An 18,926-nucleotide genomic window follows, 5' to 3' on the forward strand; every position below is an offset into this window, starting at 1 on the left:
GAAATAGTGTTTTATCAGAATAATTACGATAAACCAAATTGACAAAATTACAGTTTCGTCAAAGCTGAGATTAAATTGAACCCGCACCTTCCAATTGACACTCGAGTACGTTACCAATAGACTACCGCTTAAAGGAGCGGCGCCGATCGCTATTTTTTCCAGGGGGGGGGGGGGGGCAAGTTGTGTAAGATTTTGAGAATGAAATACAAAATATCCATTCCGGAAATAAAGGTTTCTTAGTTTAATAAACTTTACAAAATTTACAATAACAAGTAACAGTAAGTTCAGTATCAATAGAACCATAATAAACTACTATGCCTATTACCAAATTTAATATTCTAATGACTATTTTAAATCAGGTTTATAAAAGGTACTTTTTCTGATATCACTTTTATCTATGAAATTGTTGATAACAGGTTAATGTTTCCAGCCAAATCTTTATAAATATTTAATATTGCTATATCGTTTAATCTTTCTTGACCAACTGTATTTCTTAAATACGTTTTTAGTCTCTTTAATGCACTGAAGGACCTTTCTGCCGTTGCAGAAGTCACCGGTATAGATAAAGCTATTCTTATTAGTTTTGTTAGCTCGGTAAGCATGTTTCTAAGAGCTACGCGCTTAACTATAAAAGTAATAGCATCGCCTAAACACAAAAGCTTAATATTTTCCGAAGCTGCTGCATCTACGAGCATGTCTCGATGTAAAACCAATCGAAATCTATCGAAGTCGTTTCCATAAAATGTCAATATTGGATCTTCCTTAACGTTCTTATCTCCAATAATGAACTTTTCGATGTTCTCTAAGTGATTCATAACCTTTGGGGCGAATCGATCCGCCAAACTTGCAATTGTTTGATCCATCACTTCAAGAAATTCCCTTCTGTAGGCTTCCTTAGGTGTCAGGGTGACGGGTTCACTTGGCTTAATCCCGTCGTCGTTTTGGGACCTTTTTCGGGCGTGACCCTCGTGAGTTGCTTGATGCGACGTCGTTGACTTCCGGTATTCTGTTAGTGTTGAATGTTTTAATAAGTTTCGTTTTCTATATTATATAAAACAAAATGAAATTATAAAAGTTTACTTACATAATTTTAAGTTTATTTGCAATAGCGCAAGTTGAGCTCCACAAATCATTAAATCCGTCCATACGTTTATGTTTTAAAACTCTTTGAATTTCGTCAATCTTTAAATGCGCTTCATGGTAATTTAAATTAATTTTTTGCAGCTCCGAATTTAAGATCTCTATTCGCTCGAAAATGTATACAGTATAATCACTTTTAAATAAAACAGAAAAGCACATTTTTTAATACATTTTAAAAATCCACTAGTGTCGCTATTTTCAGTTTTGAGTATATTTTCAAGAAACTCGATCAGAAATCAAAAGTTCGCTAAAAGCTCTTTCAGAGACGCGATTCGAACACACCATCTAGTGGGGCAAAAAGAAAGCAAATTACTCCTTTCTGAGTCGGAGCTCTCGTCATTAGATTGCATAGTTTTAAAGGCTGAAACTCTTTTCGCCGATCCTTTTACAAAATTTAAGACATCTTTCGCAATACCTAGGAAATTTCGAATATATGTTATTTTTTCAAGGGAATCTTGTACCACTAAATTAAGGTTATCGGCGCAACAATGGACGTATATTGCTCTACTCTCTAATTCTAATACCCGAGCTCGAAGACCCGTGAGATGAACACTACGTTGCTAGCTCCATCATAACACTGCCCGCGGCAGTTAATGATATTAAGGTCGCAACGTATCAGTACATCATTAAGTATAGAAAATAATGTTTCAGCTGATGTTGACGGGGTCTCGTAGAAGCCTACAAAAAATTCTTGAACATCAAAATTTTCATGAACGATACGAAAACCGAAAGCCACTTGCTATTTTACTGATAAATCAGTTGTTCCGTCCATTGACATACTGAAATATTGGGCTTGTTTGACATCGCCGATTATTGGTCGAACAATAGATTTAGATAGTAGAGATAAAATCTCGTTGACCACATCGTGTGATGTCCACTTAGTTTTACGTTCTAGCCATTGTTTTAGATTTGGATCATCTTCCGACCGTAAAAGTAGAAGTTGGTATACATTAGAATTTTCCTCCGTATGTCCTCTTAAGGCTATACCTTGCTTAGACAAATACAGTATAGAAGTAACAATTTTCATCAAGGCTTCACGAGCTTGTTTCTGGTCTTTAAGTTTCGTGGCTGATAACGCGGTAGAAACATTTACATTCTTGTTAGTCAAAGCGGTACTTGTAGCAGCAGCTTTGTGAAACGTACTGCTTTCGTGTGTTTTGAACTTTTCAATGGCTTTCTTCCAATTGCAAAATCCACTCTTAACAAATGTATTTATAGTTTGTTTTTTCCGTAGAAGAAATGCTACCTACAACAACCTTTTCAGTTTCAGCAGATTGACAAATTTTACAAAAAACTTTATCAACGTTTTTTTGGTAAGAAAGCCATGGGAATGTTTTAATCCACTGTGTTTGGAACTTTCGGTTTTTCGTATTTTTCGTACACGCATTTAAATTACTTGAGTTGTCTTCATTTAAAACAGTAAAAGAGCATGATGTGATTGAGCTCGTCGTACATGTAGTTGTATCAATGCGATTCTGAGGTTCTTCTTCAATATTAGCTGCTGTTTCATCTTTCGACTCTATTCGAGGATTTAACCTCAATTTTTTTATATATTTTTCCATTTTATGTAACACGGCAAATCAAAATGATTTTTCCTGACAACCAAAAGTTAGAGCAGATATTAAAAAATATACAAATAAAATTTTAAAAAGTTAGTTATGCTTGAACTCCTAATACGATATATTTTTCTCTTCGCGTATTCATTATATCGCGCCTATGTTTAAGTCCTGTTCAAACACTTTTATATTTTCGTCATGTACCCTGCTTTAGTTATATGTATTAAAACTGTATCGAAATATTTTCGTTAGCCCTCGAAATGAAAGCGAGCTTAACGGATTTTTCCCTATTAAGCTACTGACATTAATGTAAAACCCTAACTCTAAAGCAAATAAGCTTTTTCCAATGTAATTCGGCCTTTATTATAATATTTAGTACGTGTTTAACTAAATATTACTTACACCTCTTGTGAATCTGTGATATCAGAAAGCGGGAAAAGGGCTAAATATCGAGTCTCTACAATACATGTCTGTAAAGCATAGATTCCTGTAGACTCATTGTACACGTATTAAATACCGAAAATGTTTTTGATCACTTAAAACAATAAAATCTCCATTTAAACAAGTCGGCCAAGCCGAATATTAGTTCCACATGGATGAATTAATTAATTATTCTCTAAGGCTTGGCGCGTGTTAAAAGGCTTATGCATAACGTTAGACGTAAGCTTCTTTATCTGTATTGTAAGTTTGAGCTCCGTATCTCAAATCCAATAGGAACTACGAAGAAAATTCTTATACGCTCACTAACCCTTGGCGCGGGTTAAAAGAGTTAAACATAAGGTCAAACTTCAGCCTCTTAACTGTATTAAAAGTTTGAACCCCGTATCTCAAATCCAGTCCAAACTACGAAGAAAATTCGTGTAGGGTCTATAAGCCTTGGCGCGTGTTAAAATGGTTAAGCATAGTGCCAAACGTAACCACCTTTACCTATATTTAAAGTTTAAGCCCCATATTTCAAATCCAACGAAGATTATAAATTTGTCTCTAAGCCTTGGCATAAGGGTTCAGCATAGCGTCAGACGTAAGCTTCGTTATCTGTATTCTAAGTTTGGGTTCAGTATCTCAAATCCAATATAAACTAATAACGCTTTACCCGGGAGATTTTTGGGAACTTTCGTACTCTGCGTAAATCAACGCTCAAAATAGGAAAAGGGGGGCTATTGCGCCCCCTGTTTACCTGACAGAGCTGAAACGTGCACACAGAGCAGAGGTATAGCAGTAATATAGATTAAAAATGAAACGGAATTTAGAAGTCAATCGGATCCAAAATGATAAGACTGTGTAAAAATGCTTAATTTAAAATTAATCACACCCGAATAGCGTTGGCCATACACGGCTCCGTTAAGTGCCACACTTATTTGTTACTTGAGGCCATAAACGGCTTCGATAAGTAAGTGTCACACTTATTTGTTACTTCTGGCCATACACGGCTTTGTAAAGTAAGTGTCACACTTATTTGTTACTTCTGGCGATACACGGTTTCGATAAGTAAGTGTCACACTTATTTGCTACTTCTGGCCATACGCAGCTTCGATACGTAAATCACGCACTCGAAGTGTCACACTTATATATTTCTTCTGGCCATACGCGGCTTCGATACGTAAATTACGCACTCTAAGTGTCACACTTATTTATTTCTTCTGGCCATACGCGGCTTCGATACGTAAATCACGCATTCTGCGTAAGGCAAAAACGAACGTCAGCGGTAATGTGGTTTATGCGGCGCCCAAGGGCCCCTAATTTTTCTAGGGCACCGAAACCTGGCAAAACATAAGAGCTAAAGTAAATACGTAATTTAAAAAAGAAATTAAATTTTTAAGTCACTCAGTTGGGTAATAATCAGCGTGCGTAAATCAACGCTCACAATCGGAAAAGGGGGGCTTTTGCGCCCCCTGTTTCCACGACAGAGCTGAAACGTGCGCACATTGTAGAGGTATAGCGGTTATATAGATTAAAACTTAAACGGAATTTAAAAGTCAATCGTATCCAAAATTATAAGACTGCGTATTTTTAAAATAAGACTGCGTATTTTTTTCAAAAGTAAACGCTGATATTTACGCCTTTTCCATGAGTTGCTGTAACTGTCTATTTACACATTACCTTAATTTTTAGTTTTAGTTTTTAAAGAATTAAAGGCACATTTCTATGTAAAAATAGTATATTTTATTTTGAAATATAAACCGAGCAAATTGCCAAATTCAACTGTCCAAATAGATCCTGAAACTATATTAAATAACATTCCTGACCTGTACTACATCTCGAAACATGACACAGGAAAATTCAGTTAGAGATTGCAGAATCGTAAACTCGTCACTCCAAACTGCATTCGTAGACATAATATTATAATAACCGCTAGGTAAGTTTGATGTCGATTAACACTAGCTAGAAGTCGCTTAGGCAAAAGTGAGCTTGCCAAGGTACATATTTCAAACCTGGCCGCATTTGCCGTTTAGAGAGATGAATACTTCTCCCGATAAAGATATTATGTAATTCTGGTTATACTTTGTTACATAATGAATCAAATATGGAAACCCTTTATAGCATTCAAAGTGGACGAAAATTGACAGACATACGTAACTCAGCAAGAGTAGTGTGACCATTAAAAAATGATTTTTCCTATATTTCAATGCTTTCCTATAACTAAATATTATTTTGTATTTCGGGAGGTTTTTTTTCGAATTTCCCGCGTGCCTAGTTCACTTTTCGTAAATCAGATGGCGCTCAATGTACTAAATCCCATTGTTAATTTGTAAACTTCTTCTCCAAAGATCTGCACTGAACGGAATTAAGAATATCGCCATCTGCTTAAAAGTAGTTCCTTTTATATTAAAACAAATTTAAATTTTATGCAAAGATAATACTCCTATATTTACCTATATTATCAAAGAAAATAATCCTATATTTATCTATATTATCAAAGAAAATACTCCTATATTTACCTATATTATCAAAGAAAATACTCCTATATTTACCTATATTATCAAAGAAAATACTCCTATATTTACCTATATTATCAAAGAAAATACTCCTATATTTACCTATATTATCAAAGAAAATACTCCTATATTTACCTATATTATCAAAGAAAATACTCCTATATTTACCTATATTATCAAAGAAAATACTCCTATATTTACCTATATTATCAAAGAAAATACTCCTATATTTACCTATATTATCAAAGAAAATACTCCTATATTTACCTATATTATCAAAGAAAATACTGCTATATTTACCTATATTATCAAAGAAAATACTCCTATATTTACCTATATTTTCAAAGAAAATACTCCTATATTTACCTATATTATCAAAGAAAATTCTCATATATTCTTCTATAAATCGAGTGTTGAATTTCCTATATTCCTATAAATTGTTTGGGGTTGTTCAGTGGTCACCAGAGATGGACAAAAACCAATTTTCAGAGCTCACACTCCTCTCTTTAGAGTCAAATGTTGGAGCTCGCACTCTCGCTCTTCTCTTTTTTTTCTCAGAAGCTTGAGCTCGTGCTCGCGCTCTTCTCTTATTTAGGCGGAAGCTTGAGCTCGCGCTCGCACTCTTCTCTTATTTAGGCGGAAGCTTGAGCTCGCGCTCGCGCTCTTCTCTTTATATGGCGGAAGCTAGAGCTCGCGCTCGGGCTCTTCTCTTTATATGGCGGAAGCTTGAGCTCGCGCTCGGGCTCTTCTCTTTTTATGGCGGAAGCTTGAGCTCGCGCTCGCGCTCTTCTCTTTATATGGCGGAAGCTAGAGCTCGCGCTCGGGCTCTTCTCTTTATATGGCGGAAGCTTGAGCTCGCGCTCGGGCTCTTCTCTTTTTATGGCGGAAGCTAGAGCTCGCGCTCGCGCTCTTCTCTTTATATGGCGGAAGCTAGAGCTCGCGCTCGGGCTCTTCTCTTTATATGGCGGAAGCTTGAGCTCGCGCTCGGGCTCTTCTCTTTTTATGGCGGAAGCTTGAGCTCGTGCTCGCGCTCTTCTCTTTTTTCATCCGAGAGTGGCGCTCGCGCTCAAAAATAGCTCTCCCACTCTTTTGAGCTGAGAGTGCGCCCATCTCTGGTGGTCACCCTGCAAGAGCTTAAAATTGAGGTTTAAAAACTCGGGTTTTCGAAACGTATCATTTCGATATATCATGCTCATGCTTCGTAGCCGAACGATGCCGTTGATGCCATGCCTTGTAGGTGGGGTATCGTTATTTAGTTTCGAGTTCCTACGGGCAGGCGTAAAATTTTCAAGTCCATTTTGTGGTTCTGGTCACCCAATAGCTCGGGGCACCGTACTTCTAGAAGAGATTGAAACTCTTCCTTTTAGCCCGAAAATTCCAGAAATGTATACATAAAGTCGAGGATAGTAACCCTACGTATAATCATATGTAACATAATTACTCATAAGTGTGCCAGAAATAACTTTATCTCAATGAGACCTTGTTGCAAGGATATGACGTAATTGACGTCATTTCCCAGTCGATGACGCTTCTATCGTCACCAAAACTAGTTCTGGCGGGGAGGGAAGAAAGTTAAAACCAGTTTTGCGCGAGGTTAGTCCGTAATTTTTTGGTGGCTGTGAAACAAGGTCTCATTTAAATTTTTAATACAGAGGTGTTAAACAGAGGCACACTTATGAGTAATTATGTTACATATGGTATAATGTATTAAAACTAGTAATCATAAAATTTAAAAATCACTTTTACGTAGTGAATACTGTATTTTATTTAAAATACGTGACACAACTAGATTCAGAGACCTTCGGTTCCTTCATCAGGTGTGATACTGAAGAAAATTTAAACCAGTTCCCAGAAATTTCTTTTAGATAGATATATAGTTAGGAATAATTAAATTAAAATAACTCAATTACGCGGTCGAAACATAAATTATTTGTTGATATTTCCAGGAAAATTCCGCAATTTTAATTTTTGCTTGTTTTAGACACTGGGTCCGGGGTATCTTATTTCCGCGTTTTGTCGGCGATCGTGGAAGGACGTGGACCACTAGCGCGATCTGATAAGCGGCAGTAGCGACGAGGAAAAGCCCTCGATTGCGTATTTCTTGATAGAAATTTTAAATAACAAGCAAATTTAACAAGTAAATATTTTACGTATTTATAACTATTAACCATGTTATATTTTAATGTAATAATTGAGTGTCTAATAAATGCGTTTTAAAGTAATTAAATGAAAATTACCGAGTTTTATTTCTAGATTGAAAGAGAAAATAATTTAAGTCAGAAAATTCTTATAAAATTTATGAACTTGTGAAAACAATACATCTAATCCAGGCCAATGTAGTAACTCTTATAATCCAGTAACTTTAGGAAAAAAATCGACCAAACTTCGGAAAAAATTCCCCCGGGCTGAATTTTTGCATACGCCTTTATTTAGTGTCTATAAACGTTGTGTCAAAAGTCCCCATCATTCTGGTCTATGGAACTTTTTTTTGGCGGGAAAATGCCCGGCAAAAATGGTTTTTCACCAATATCTTCGTTATTATTACATTTACAGCTAAACTGTCAATTACAAAATTATGCTGAGCACGTTTTTAACAAGAATGGTCTTATTTGAATTTAGCGTTGGAGCAGTCGTTTCTGCGCAATCGCAGTGCCAATGTTTTTAGTACGGCTTCCATGTTTTTGTTTGTGGAAAAAAATATGCAATGCCTAAAAATTTCACAATCGAAAGAGGTTATGGTCTTATAGAACCTCCGAAAAGTCCTAAAGTCTGCAGTGCCAACTTTCACCGCCATCTTGGAAAATGGCCGCCATTTTATATTCGTTTATAATTCAAAAATTATTTACCCACACTCCACATATGAGGTGTCATTCTTCTTCAAATTGTCTTATCCTTCTTTATAAGCTCTTACCCTAGTAGCACAGACCTTCCGTTTTAGTGTTGGGGAGGTGTCGGTAGTGTTGGTAGACTGTTGGTGCTGAATTATTGTTGGCTTTCAACTCTGAACCATCACCTAAGTAAATTTGCCTACAAAAAACCGAAAGATTCCCAGCAGTTATATTCTTTTTAGTACTTATATAAAGAAATAAGTTTAATAAAGACTCATTTACATTTCTTTATTAAAATTTATGTTATTTAAAAGGTTTTTTAAATGTAAGTTTTCTAATCACTAGAAAAAAATTTATGTATTTAAAGATCTGCGGGAACAGTGTAGGTGATGCCGACACCTTACCAGCACAAATTCACAAATCATTTATGTTAATAATTAATTGGGTGGTTTAAGGGTTTTGAACCACCAACTTCTGACTTCGACGGCAGCGAGTCAGCGACCTTACCAAGTTCGACACAGATTCAAACGCACTAAATCAGATATCTCGACATTCATTGCGAAGCGCAATCCTATTATCGCTTATAAGCCACGTGATATTTTTCCATACGCGCGGCCGCATACGTTACGTCCAGCGTTGCCATACGTACTATAATATGGTACTATAGAATACCATAATTATTATTTTGAGAGCGTAATATATAGTACCGAAATGTACAATATTTACAACCTACCGTACTATAAGGGCACTATTTTTATATTTACATTAATTTTTTCCTACTACTATAATATTACATTACGCTGTAAATTTCTAGTCCAAACGTGTAAAATAGTGGGAAAGCTTTATAAGTTGTCTTTGGAACTCTTATATCTACCTCAGTACGGCCAACTTCAACCGCGCGCTCGGCGCGTACCGTCGCTGTTTTGGTACGCGTGGTCGAAGTTGGCCGTTACCTTAGACTCGCTCTCCGCTCTCTGTTACTCGCGAGGTTACTCGTCATAAAACACGTAGAGCCTCGCGTCGAGCTCCAGAAACCGAGAAGAAAGGGAAAGGAAGGACCTTGACCTCGTGTTCCATATCGGAGTCGGACAATAAACTTTCTAGCTTGCTGGTCGCCATTACTGATGTTAGAAAATTGGTGTCTCTTTTAAAGGTAAATATATCTTAGTATTCCATTACATTTTACACTGTTAAAAATTTCCTTTAAATTTATGATTAATTAATGAGTAAATCTACAAAACTAGTAGTTATACAATTAAATATTTCGAGGCTTTTTGTAAATAATTAATTACCGACTACAGTATCTCCGTGAAATTTACCACATGTTTGTTTGTAATTCAAAATATAACATTGAAATTCTTTGTCATTAATTAATGTCATTAATTTTGGGTTAATGAATTTAAATAAATGTTTCAAATTAACTTTAGTTTTCAATCTCACATTCCAATCAGTTTAAAACTAAAAATTCCACTTGGTAGGATAGGACATAAATTTTTTATTTAAATAAAAAGACTACAATTTAACCCAATTGCCTTAAAAGCTCACGAATCGCTAGAAGTATCGGAAAGATAAAAACACCCATTTTGGGTTAATGAATTTAAATAAATGTTTCAAATTAACTTTAGTTTTCAATCTCCCCAACCCCCCTTAAATATGTAAATAAACTTGTTAATTTTTTACTGGTTTTTGTAATAATTGAAAAGATAGTGTAAATATTATAGTAAACTGAATAATATGACTTTATTTTGATCAGATGTTTAGTTATTATCTACCTAATTGGTATTCTTTGGTTATTTTTAACAGTATATTAATTTATATGTTCAATCATATCACACTGAAATTAATGTTTATATTATTTTTAATAGGCTTCATGATTCTGAATATTTCATTGTAAATTATGGAACAAGATAGAAATTCTGAGGAAAAGGTAATGGATAAATAAATCGTTCGCTAAACTTGAGGAAAAATAGCAAAACAATTTTATTATGGAACCTAACTAAATTTTTATATTTGTCTTAAATATCGAGGAAAGTTAATATTTGAGAGATATACCAATTTTTAAAGCAGGTTGAGCCCAAATTTTTAATAGTACGCTTTTAATATGGACACACCAATTAATCTGAGCAAACGACACATGAGAAGAAAAAGAGCTAGTTATTTGAGAAGTGTGTTAGATAGGTTGTCCCAGGAGTCTCAAGCTAACCTTGAAACCATACATTTCGTAAACTTTCACAATGGTCAAGTTGAAACTAATAATAACATTGGCGAAGAAAGGGATGATGGTGTCGAAGAGAGGAATATTGTTGGATTTGATAATATCGAGGCGGGCTATTCAGATTTTTCAGAAGTATCTGAATGCGATAGCTTTGTTAGTTTTTCCAGTAGTTCTTCTAATTTAAGTTTAAGCTCTTCTGACGAAGAATCTAATAATTTGGCCGAAGATCTTAGGGATTGGATTACAAATCACAATGTCGATACAGTTAAAGTTAATGATTTACTTAAACTTCTTAGAGCTCATGGACATGCTGAATTGCCGAAAGATTGTAGAACTATTTTGAAAACAATAAGACACACTACAGGCATTTCGGGAGTGGCAAATGGGGAGTACTGGCACATTGGGTTGAAGATTGGTTTAACAAAGTTTTTTGATTTATATCCTGATTATCCAGAGGCTTTATCATTTGCAACAAACGTTGATGGTATTCCTCTATTTGAAAGCTCAAGCACTAACTTTTGGCCAATTTTAGTGGGCGTCTATAGTTTTAAAAATGGTATTATAAGTGACGTATTTCCAGTGGGTGTGTTTTGCGGTGAACATAAGCCAGGTTCGCTTAGAGAATATTTAGGTCCATTTATTAAAGAACTATCTGATCTTAGGGTTCATGGATTTTCTTACGGAGAAAGGAATATAATTTGTAATCTTGATGGACCGTTTATTTTAGACACCCCTGCTAGGGCTTTTCTGAAACACATAAAAGGTCATACAGGTTATTTTTCCTGCGACAAGTGTAATATTTCGGGTTACATGTTAGAGCATAATATGGTTTTCATAGAGGACTATTCAGAGGAAACTGTAGCGCTCCGTACCAACCAAACATTTAGAAATCAAGATAATGAGGAACATCATTTACGTGGTGAACGTTCACCCCTTGAAGTCTTAGATATAGATATGGTAGCTCAATTTCCCTTAGACTACATGCACCTTGTTTGTTTAGGAGTTACCAAAAGGTTTATCAGGGCTTGGGTTAAAAAGGGAAAATTAATTGTTCGTCTCAGTGCTAATCAGGTAACAGAAATGTCTTCGAGGCTTTTAAAATGTTCAAACCATATTCCTAGCGAATTCGCAAGAAAGCCTAGATCAATGAAGCATATGGATCGTTGGAAGGCAACTGAGTTTCGACAGTTTCTCCTCTATACTGGCCCAGTCGTGTGTAAGGGAATTGTAGCTAACGATGTTTTGGATCATTTTCGATTGCTTCAATGCGCAATCTACATACTCGCTTCCCCAACTTTAATCGAAACACTAGTTGACTATGCTGAAAAATTATTGGATTTATATGTTTTGTCTTGCCCAGATTTTTATGGCGAAAAGTTTGTTAGCCTTAATGTTCATTCTTTAAAACATTTAGTGACAGATGTAAAACGATTTGGCCCTTTAGATGCATTTAGTGCTTTTCCGTTTGAAAATCATTTGCAACTTTTGAAAAAAAAATTGAGGTCTCCAAATAAACCTCTTCAACAATTGTGTAAGCGGTTAAATGAAGGTCATAGAATCTGTGCTGAGAACAAAAAGATTACTAGTACTGTTCTTAAACAGCCATTTAAAGACAAGAGTAGGAATGTACCACATGGGGCTGAGTCATTTAAGAAGGTTGAAACTCCTAAGTATTGCATCTCCATTAATTCCGCCAACAACTGCGTAAAGTTAGTTACCAGTGACGTTATTATAGTTAAACATATTTATCGGACACGAGAAAAAGAAATAATGATAGCTGGGAGCTTATGTAAATATTATGACAATATTTTTAGTTATCCTCTTGACTCATCTGCTTTGGGAATGTTTATTGCCAGAATTTCAAAGACAGTGAAATCATATCCTTTAAGTCTGTTCGAACGCAAATGCGTCCTTCACTTAAACCGAAACGACTCTTTAGCTACCATTATACCAGTTCTTCACAATTGTTAAGTTCAAATTTTCACAAATATCAAATAACAATTATCTTAAAACAGTTCTAAAGAGCCACCACAAGTAAATAAACGAGTTTTTTTTATATTTTTATGATTTTATAGATATTTTCTAATTCGATATAGTCGAATATTTTGCAGAAACATATTTAAGTATAACTAATTTAATAAATAGTCTAAAACTCTAATGCAAAAATTTTTATTTTAATTCAGTTTGCTGACTACCTTTATTAAAATTCTGTAATCCATGAGTTTAGAAAAACAATGTTTAGCTTTTGTTACTTGTTTCTGTTTCGTTTTGTTTCTTTTTTAGATGTATGCAGTATTCAGCTTTTTCGATGAGAGTACAGTATCAGTTGTGCCTTTATCTTGGTGCCTAACCGAAAATAAATGTTATTGGCCACCAACACGTAATCCAACAAAATTAATTAAAGACTTGACAACACCAAAAGCAATTTGGAGTTTACACGATGGAAAAATTCTTTATAAGACAAGTATGTTAAAGCTTTTATTTTGATTTAAACAATTTAAGTCCGACAAAACTAGGTACTTTATTCGTTGTTTTCTATATTCAGCCGATTATGGTAAAGCTCTTGATAAGCAAAACAAAGCAGAGGACACCTCGGATTTGGCTAGCGAGTTAGACGTAGGTTTCGCCAGGAAACGAAGGCGTATTAAACCTCCTTCAGCTACAGTAACAAATAGCTCAGATGGTTTGTATACTTTCTTATACAAAAAAGAGTATTATATTTAGATTTCTAAGCTATTTTAATTTTTATATATAGATGAAACAAATTTAACTGTCACAAGTTGTAACAAAAGGAAAGGAAGAATTAGCATCCTGTTACCAAAGCCGCCTCCGGTGCCATTCAATCACTGTATGTGACCATTAATTATTCAACCGCTTCTTCCTGTTTCATTTCCTGACATTTAATTAAAATTTATTGTTCAATATTTATATAGTACAGAAAGCAAATTTATTGACAAAGACGAGTGGCTCTGATCGAACTTCCAACCAAGAATCTTCAAAAAGTAAGCAATAATTTTATTAACTTCAGGTCATCTTGCACACAGAAAATATAGTATTAAGCTTTCCATCCTTAAAAAATAGTTGTTTTTATTAGCTATATATAACTCAATTTAATTTAGTTCAAAGTTGAATATTTTAATACTACAACCCTAACAATGGAATTTCATTTTGTTTCACAGCAAGAAATGACGAAGTCGGAGTGGCAAAGAGCAAAGACACAACCAATGTCATCGCAGGTTCACTAACTAATTACAGTGAAATTTTATCTATGGGCAATGGTGGAAATACACCACTACCTCTGGTTGACAATTCAGTTTCCACTATAAAAATAAATGAGCCAGGAGGCTCTGCAGTGTCATATGAAAAGTCGGATTCTTCTAACTTCAGTGACAATTTATTAACTGCTAAATCAAAAGAACAACCTTTGTGTGCTTCACAAGACTTGGCTGAGGCTTCCGAATCAAAAGAGTTGGCAGCGACTTCTGAATCAAAAGCTTTGGCAGACATTTCCGAATCAGAGGACTTGGCAAATTCTTCCGAATCAGACGACTTGGCGGAGATTTCAGAATCAGAATACTTGGCAAATACTTCCGAATCAGAAGATTTAACAAAGTCTGGTGAATCCAAAAAAAGTTCATCTTCCATAAATAGGTCTTTCAAAACGTGTAGTAAGAAATCCAAAGCAGGTGAAGCTGAGTTTAAGAGACCCAAAAATAAAACTTCTGCCAACATGGGTTCAAAAAAAAATGTAATGGAGAAAAAAGTTAGGAGGCAGTTATCACCATCAAAAGTGCGAAAATGTAAATCTCTAAAAGATTATCCACGATCAAAAGATATAGATCAAAGGATATCTCTGACAAAAGAAAAAAAGCAGCGTAGAAGTTTCAAAAACTATACATTGTTGAATCCTTTACGTGATGGTGCTGGGATAGATTCTTCGACCACTAATACCGGGATAAATGATTTTTCACCTTTAAACTCATTAAGTGAAGATGTGAGTTCATATTCCTCAAGTAGTTATGCAGGGACTCTTGCTCTATCAAAATCGGGCTTAGGAAGTTATGAAAAAAATCTTGATCGCATGGACATTGATAATTGTCGCAGAAATTTGAATTTAGGTGAGTTCTAATTGCTTTAGTAACTTTATTTAAGGTATTAATTGGTAAAGTTTTAAATTAAATATTCAGAGTCGATGACAGAAACCCCTAGGATATTTTGCTCAAGCAAGAAGGTTCTTTCAACAGGTATTTAAATAAAACTTCTTTAATGTACTCGCAATTTAAATTTTGAGAATATTTCATTGTAATTGCTTTAAAATGTTCTTTTATACAGTGTTTTTTTTAATCTTGAATTAACTTTTTAAAATTTATATTATAATTTTTAGACGAAACTGACGAAAAATTTAAAAGAACAGTCATACACATGTTAACAGATCTCAACACGAAAATGGAATTGGTGCTTAAAAACAGCAAAGCAACGTATGGTAGGAAAACAGAAATGGCTGATATAGAAGGGTTTCCAAAACTCCCAATCAGCACATTAAAAGATCTCCAAATAGTAGAAAACCTTTTAGAAAACAAACTTATTAAAAATCAAGCTGTAAGTTTTCAGTTCAAAAAATTCATATAAAATTTATATTAAATATAAAAAATTCTTTTATCTTTAATAGATTCGTAATTTTGCCTGTTACGGGGGAAAAACAGTTTCCGATTGCTGCGCGCGGCTATTTCGAAAAGTAATGGAAAATGAATTAGTCTTGCAATTCAATTGGATTGGCTCCGGAGAAAAATTTCCCTTCAAAGAGATGAAAATAAGAGACGTCATAGTACGTAAGTAATTACTTCCAAAATGTATCTTAACCCTAAATATCCTCTGAAACTTTATAATAATAAAAATGGAACCCTAGAAGGCAGTTAACTCGCACGCCATATCGAATGTTAAAGCAATTCCATAATCCTTAAAAAGTTCATTAATTAATCTAAACATTTAACATAGGTGCAATCCAAATTAATTTTGATGAGGTAAAGGAATTTACCGTCGAAACTGTCGTAAAAAAATATATCAGAGGAGCTCCAGATAGGAATGGAGGGCGTTCAAGAAGAAGTTTGAATACTCGTAAAGAAAAGGAATTAGAATGATTTAATTTTTGTTTATCTAATTTTTTTAAAAAAAATCGTGAATCTGTTCATCATAAATAAATGGTTTTTTTAATTATATTGTTATCCAAATTTTACAAATTACACCACTTGTTCGATTGTACATTTTATAAGTTATTGGATCTAAATGATAATATTACTATGACAAAGGATTCGATAATAATGGGTTCATAAGTATTATGATTTAACAGTCATATAATTGACAGATACTAGACAGCTTATTGTAAATAGTGGCGCAGAAATGGCTAGTTGGTGGCACAGGGCTGGGTAAATGGTGGCGCAGAGATGGCTAGATGGTGGCACAGGGATGGATAAATGGTGGGACAGGGCTGGGTAAATGGTGGCGCCGAGATGGCTAAATGGTGGCGCAGAGATGGCTAGATGGTGGCACAGGGCTTCGTAAATGGTGGCGCAGAGATGGCTAGATGGTAGCACAGGGCTGGGTAAATGGTGGTGCAGAGATGTCTAGTTGGTGGCGCAGGGCTGGGTAAATGGTGGCGGAGAGATGGCTAGTTGGTGGCGCAGGGCTGGGTAAATGGTGGCGCAGAGATGGCTAGTTGGTGGCGCAGGGCTGGGTAAATGGTGGGGCAGAGATGGCTAGTTGGTGGCACAGGGGTGGATAAATGGTGGCGCAGGGCTGGGTAAAAGGTGGCGCAGAGATGGCTAGTTGATGGCGCAGGGGTGGGTAAATGGTGGCTAAATGATGGCGTGGGATTGGTTAAATGTTGGCTAAAAGTCGGCGCGATTGTGGAGGAATATCGGTGTTGTGCTGGCTAAATGTAGGCGCTATGGTGGCAAAACGTAGATTCACTGTTGGATAAATGTAGGTAAGTCGATGGCTGATTTGTGGAACCCCTACACCCATTCCACCTACCGGCCAGGTAGGACATGCTCAACACCTTAATCACTGCCGCGCCTACAGTGTTGGCCGACAATTATTCACCAGCTGCTGGGCCAAAGATTTTGTGCTACTAGGGTAAAAGGTCGATTTTATCAAAAGGTCAAAGGTCACGAGCTAAAAAAGTTAAAATATCTTTAAATTATAACGAAAACGGTATATTTCTTACATATAAACCAATTCGTATATTACATACAGGAAAACAAACATTTAGAAACCGCCATCGAGTATAAAATTTTAATTTCGTATTTCTACACTAGATGACGCCAGCGTGGATATTTTTGCGCTAAATTAAAAAATATATTATATTTATTATATAATTATAATAATTTAAGTGCTATTTCAAGCTGAAAGTTTATATAAAATATTTTATAAAAAATAGTTATACAAAATCTCAGCTTTTAAATAACCACAATTTAAATTAGACTTTCGCGGGTTTTATAATTTTTGATATTTCTGATTGTGAACTAATGGCGCCATCTAGTAACAAGTAGATTCTAAAATATTTACACACAATGGCGGTACCCCTGTAAAAGGGTCTTCTCCCTTCTCATATACCAATACGCATATTGCTTGTTAATTAAAACTTCTAATAATATTTCAAAGAAGCCCTGTTGTTATGGAGAAGGCCAAAGTTTAATCGGATTAAATTGATTAAGTATTTATTTTAATATTAAATAACTGATACCCCACCCTTCGTTTTCTTATAAAAAACGTCCTTGGTTTAACGCCAATTTCGAATTAAAAATGTTCTGAGGCGAATTCTAAGTCAAAATGTTGCGCTTGGTTCGAAAAAAATTGTTTCAAGACTGCCCGACTTGACATTCAACCACCAGGAGCATTCTAGGTCGTTACGACCACAGCACATGCAGTTTCAAAGCGAATGGTACGACAGATTTTTTGGAAACCAATTTTATAAAAATAAAGTAAATATCAAATATTAATTAATAAAAACATTAATAAATACATATAGAAAGATTAAAAAAATGAACCCTCTTGCATAGTAAAATTTAACAAGTTGACAAGCGAAAATATACCTCTCCTCGGAAGAATTGTCCCTAGTGGTATTAATTTCTCGAGATGACCCTTAAAGATAGATCTCCGCAATTCAGAGTTATTTACTAAAACCGTAATCCCGGTTCTATCCCGCCCGGTATAAAATTTTAATTATAATTAAAATAATTGAGACGAAACAACCGATTACAATTTATTCAGAATATTATAAATTAAGTAGTTACAACAGTGAGTTAGATGTACTAAAACAATGCACAATTGAATTTAACCCTTTTTACAGTACAAGTTTATCAGTTGAATATAATACGAAGCAAATTTTAATGAAAGAAATATCTACAGGGGGTATTTGTATTTTTCTCGCTTACGAAATAGTTACCGCATCTTTAACGCTAATTTTATTTCAACACTCGCCCTTGATGAAGATACCGTAGAATAGCTATATTCGACATCTGGTAGTGGACGACTCGTAGACTTCCAGTTGACGTTGTGACACATACCGCATGAAAAAGACCAATGCCGTCCAATTTCCAATATCACATAATGACTCGCACACCCAGGAAATCAATGACTGCATTAGGAATCGTAGATATCCAAATATCCACACCAAATGTATTAACAAGAAGCAAAAGCCTTACCATCAACAAAGCACATAGAGCCACTTAACTAAACGACAGCTCGGATATCAATAAACGTTAAATAAAAGCCTTTGCATTATTACAACTATATTTCGACGATAATAAAACCCGTAAATAAATAACAAAAAATAACAAAGTGGATCACCCACAGGCTCTACCCTTTGACCCTCTTATCTCTGTTGACTGCGCTAAAACAAGATTTGACCTTAAAGATTTCATACATAAAAAATGTAGACTTTAAAAACCATTAATATACTCTTCCACTAAGCTGAGTTTATAATTTTCAAAAAAGCGTATCGTGTATCGGTGGTTCTGTGGTAGAACATTCGCCTGTCATGTAGGAGGGCTCGGGGTCGAAACCTGGGCGGCGCAATCATTTTAATCAACAGAGAAGACGCTACATTAGAATATCTTCGATTCAATAATTTAAATGGAACACGAAATTTCGTTCTATTTAATTAAAAAACGAAATTTATTACTCTGTTAATCTGTAATAAACGCTTCCGATAAAGCTGAAGGTCTATTTTTCGAAGAAGCGTAAAAAGTGG

The 18,926-nt window shown here is 35.0% G+C and overlaps 1 protein-coding gene across 1 annotated transcript; it reads right to left on the minus strand.

Moving 5' to 3' along the window:
- Positions 1–395: 395 nt before the first annotated feature.
- LOC149945804 (uncharacterized) lies at positions 396–9,017 on the minus strand. Its single transcript, XM_090176710.1, has 6 exons — positions 8,968–9,017; positions 8,559–8,659; positions 2,537–2,659; positions 1,889–2,208; positions 1,085–1,182; positions 396–1,041 (listed from the first exon to the last, which is right to left on the minus strand). Exons 1-6 carry the CDS (start codon positions 9,015–9,017, stop codon positions 396–398), a joined length of 1,338 nt encoding a protein of 445 aa, XP_090032836.1.
- Positions 9,018–18,926: the final 9,909 nt, after the last annotated feature.

This window comes from Leiobunum rupestre, chromosome 5 (assembly GCF_980474605.1).
Source record: "Leiobunum rupestre chromosome 5, qqLeiRupe1.1.hap1, whole genome shotgun sequence".
NCBI classification, from domain to species: domain Eukaryota; kingdom Metazoa; phylum Arthropoda; class Arachnida; order Opiliones; family Sclerosomatidae; genus Leiobunum; species Leiobunum rupestre.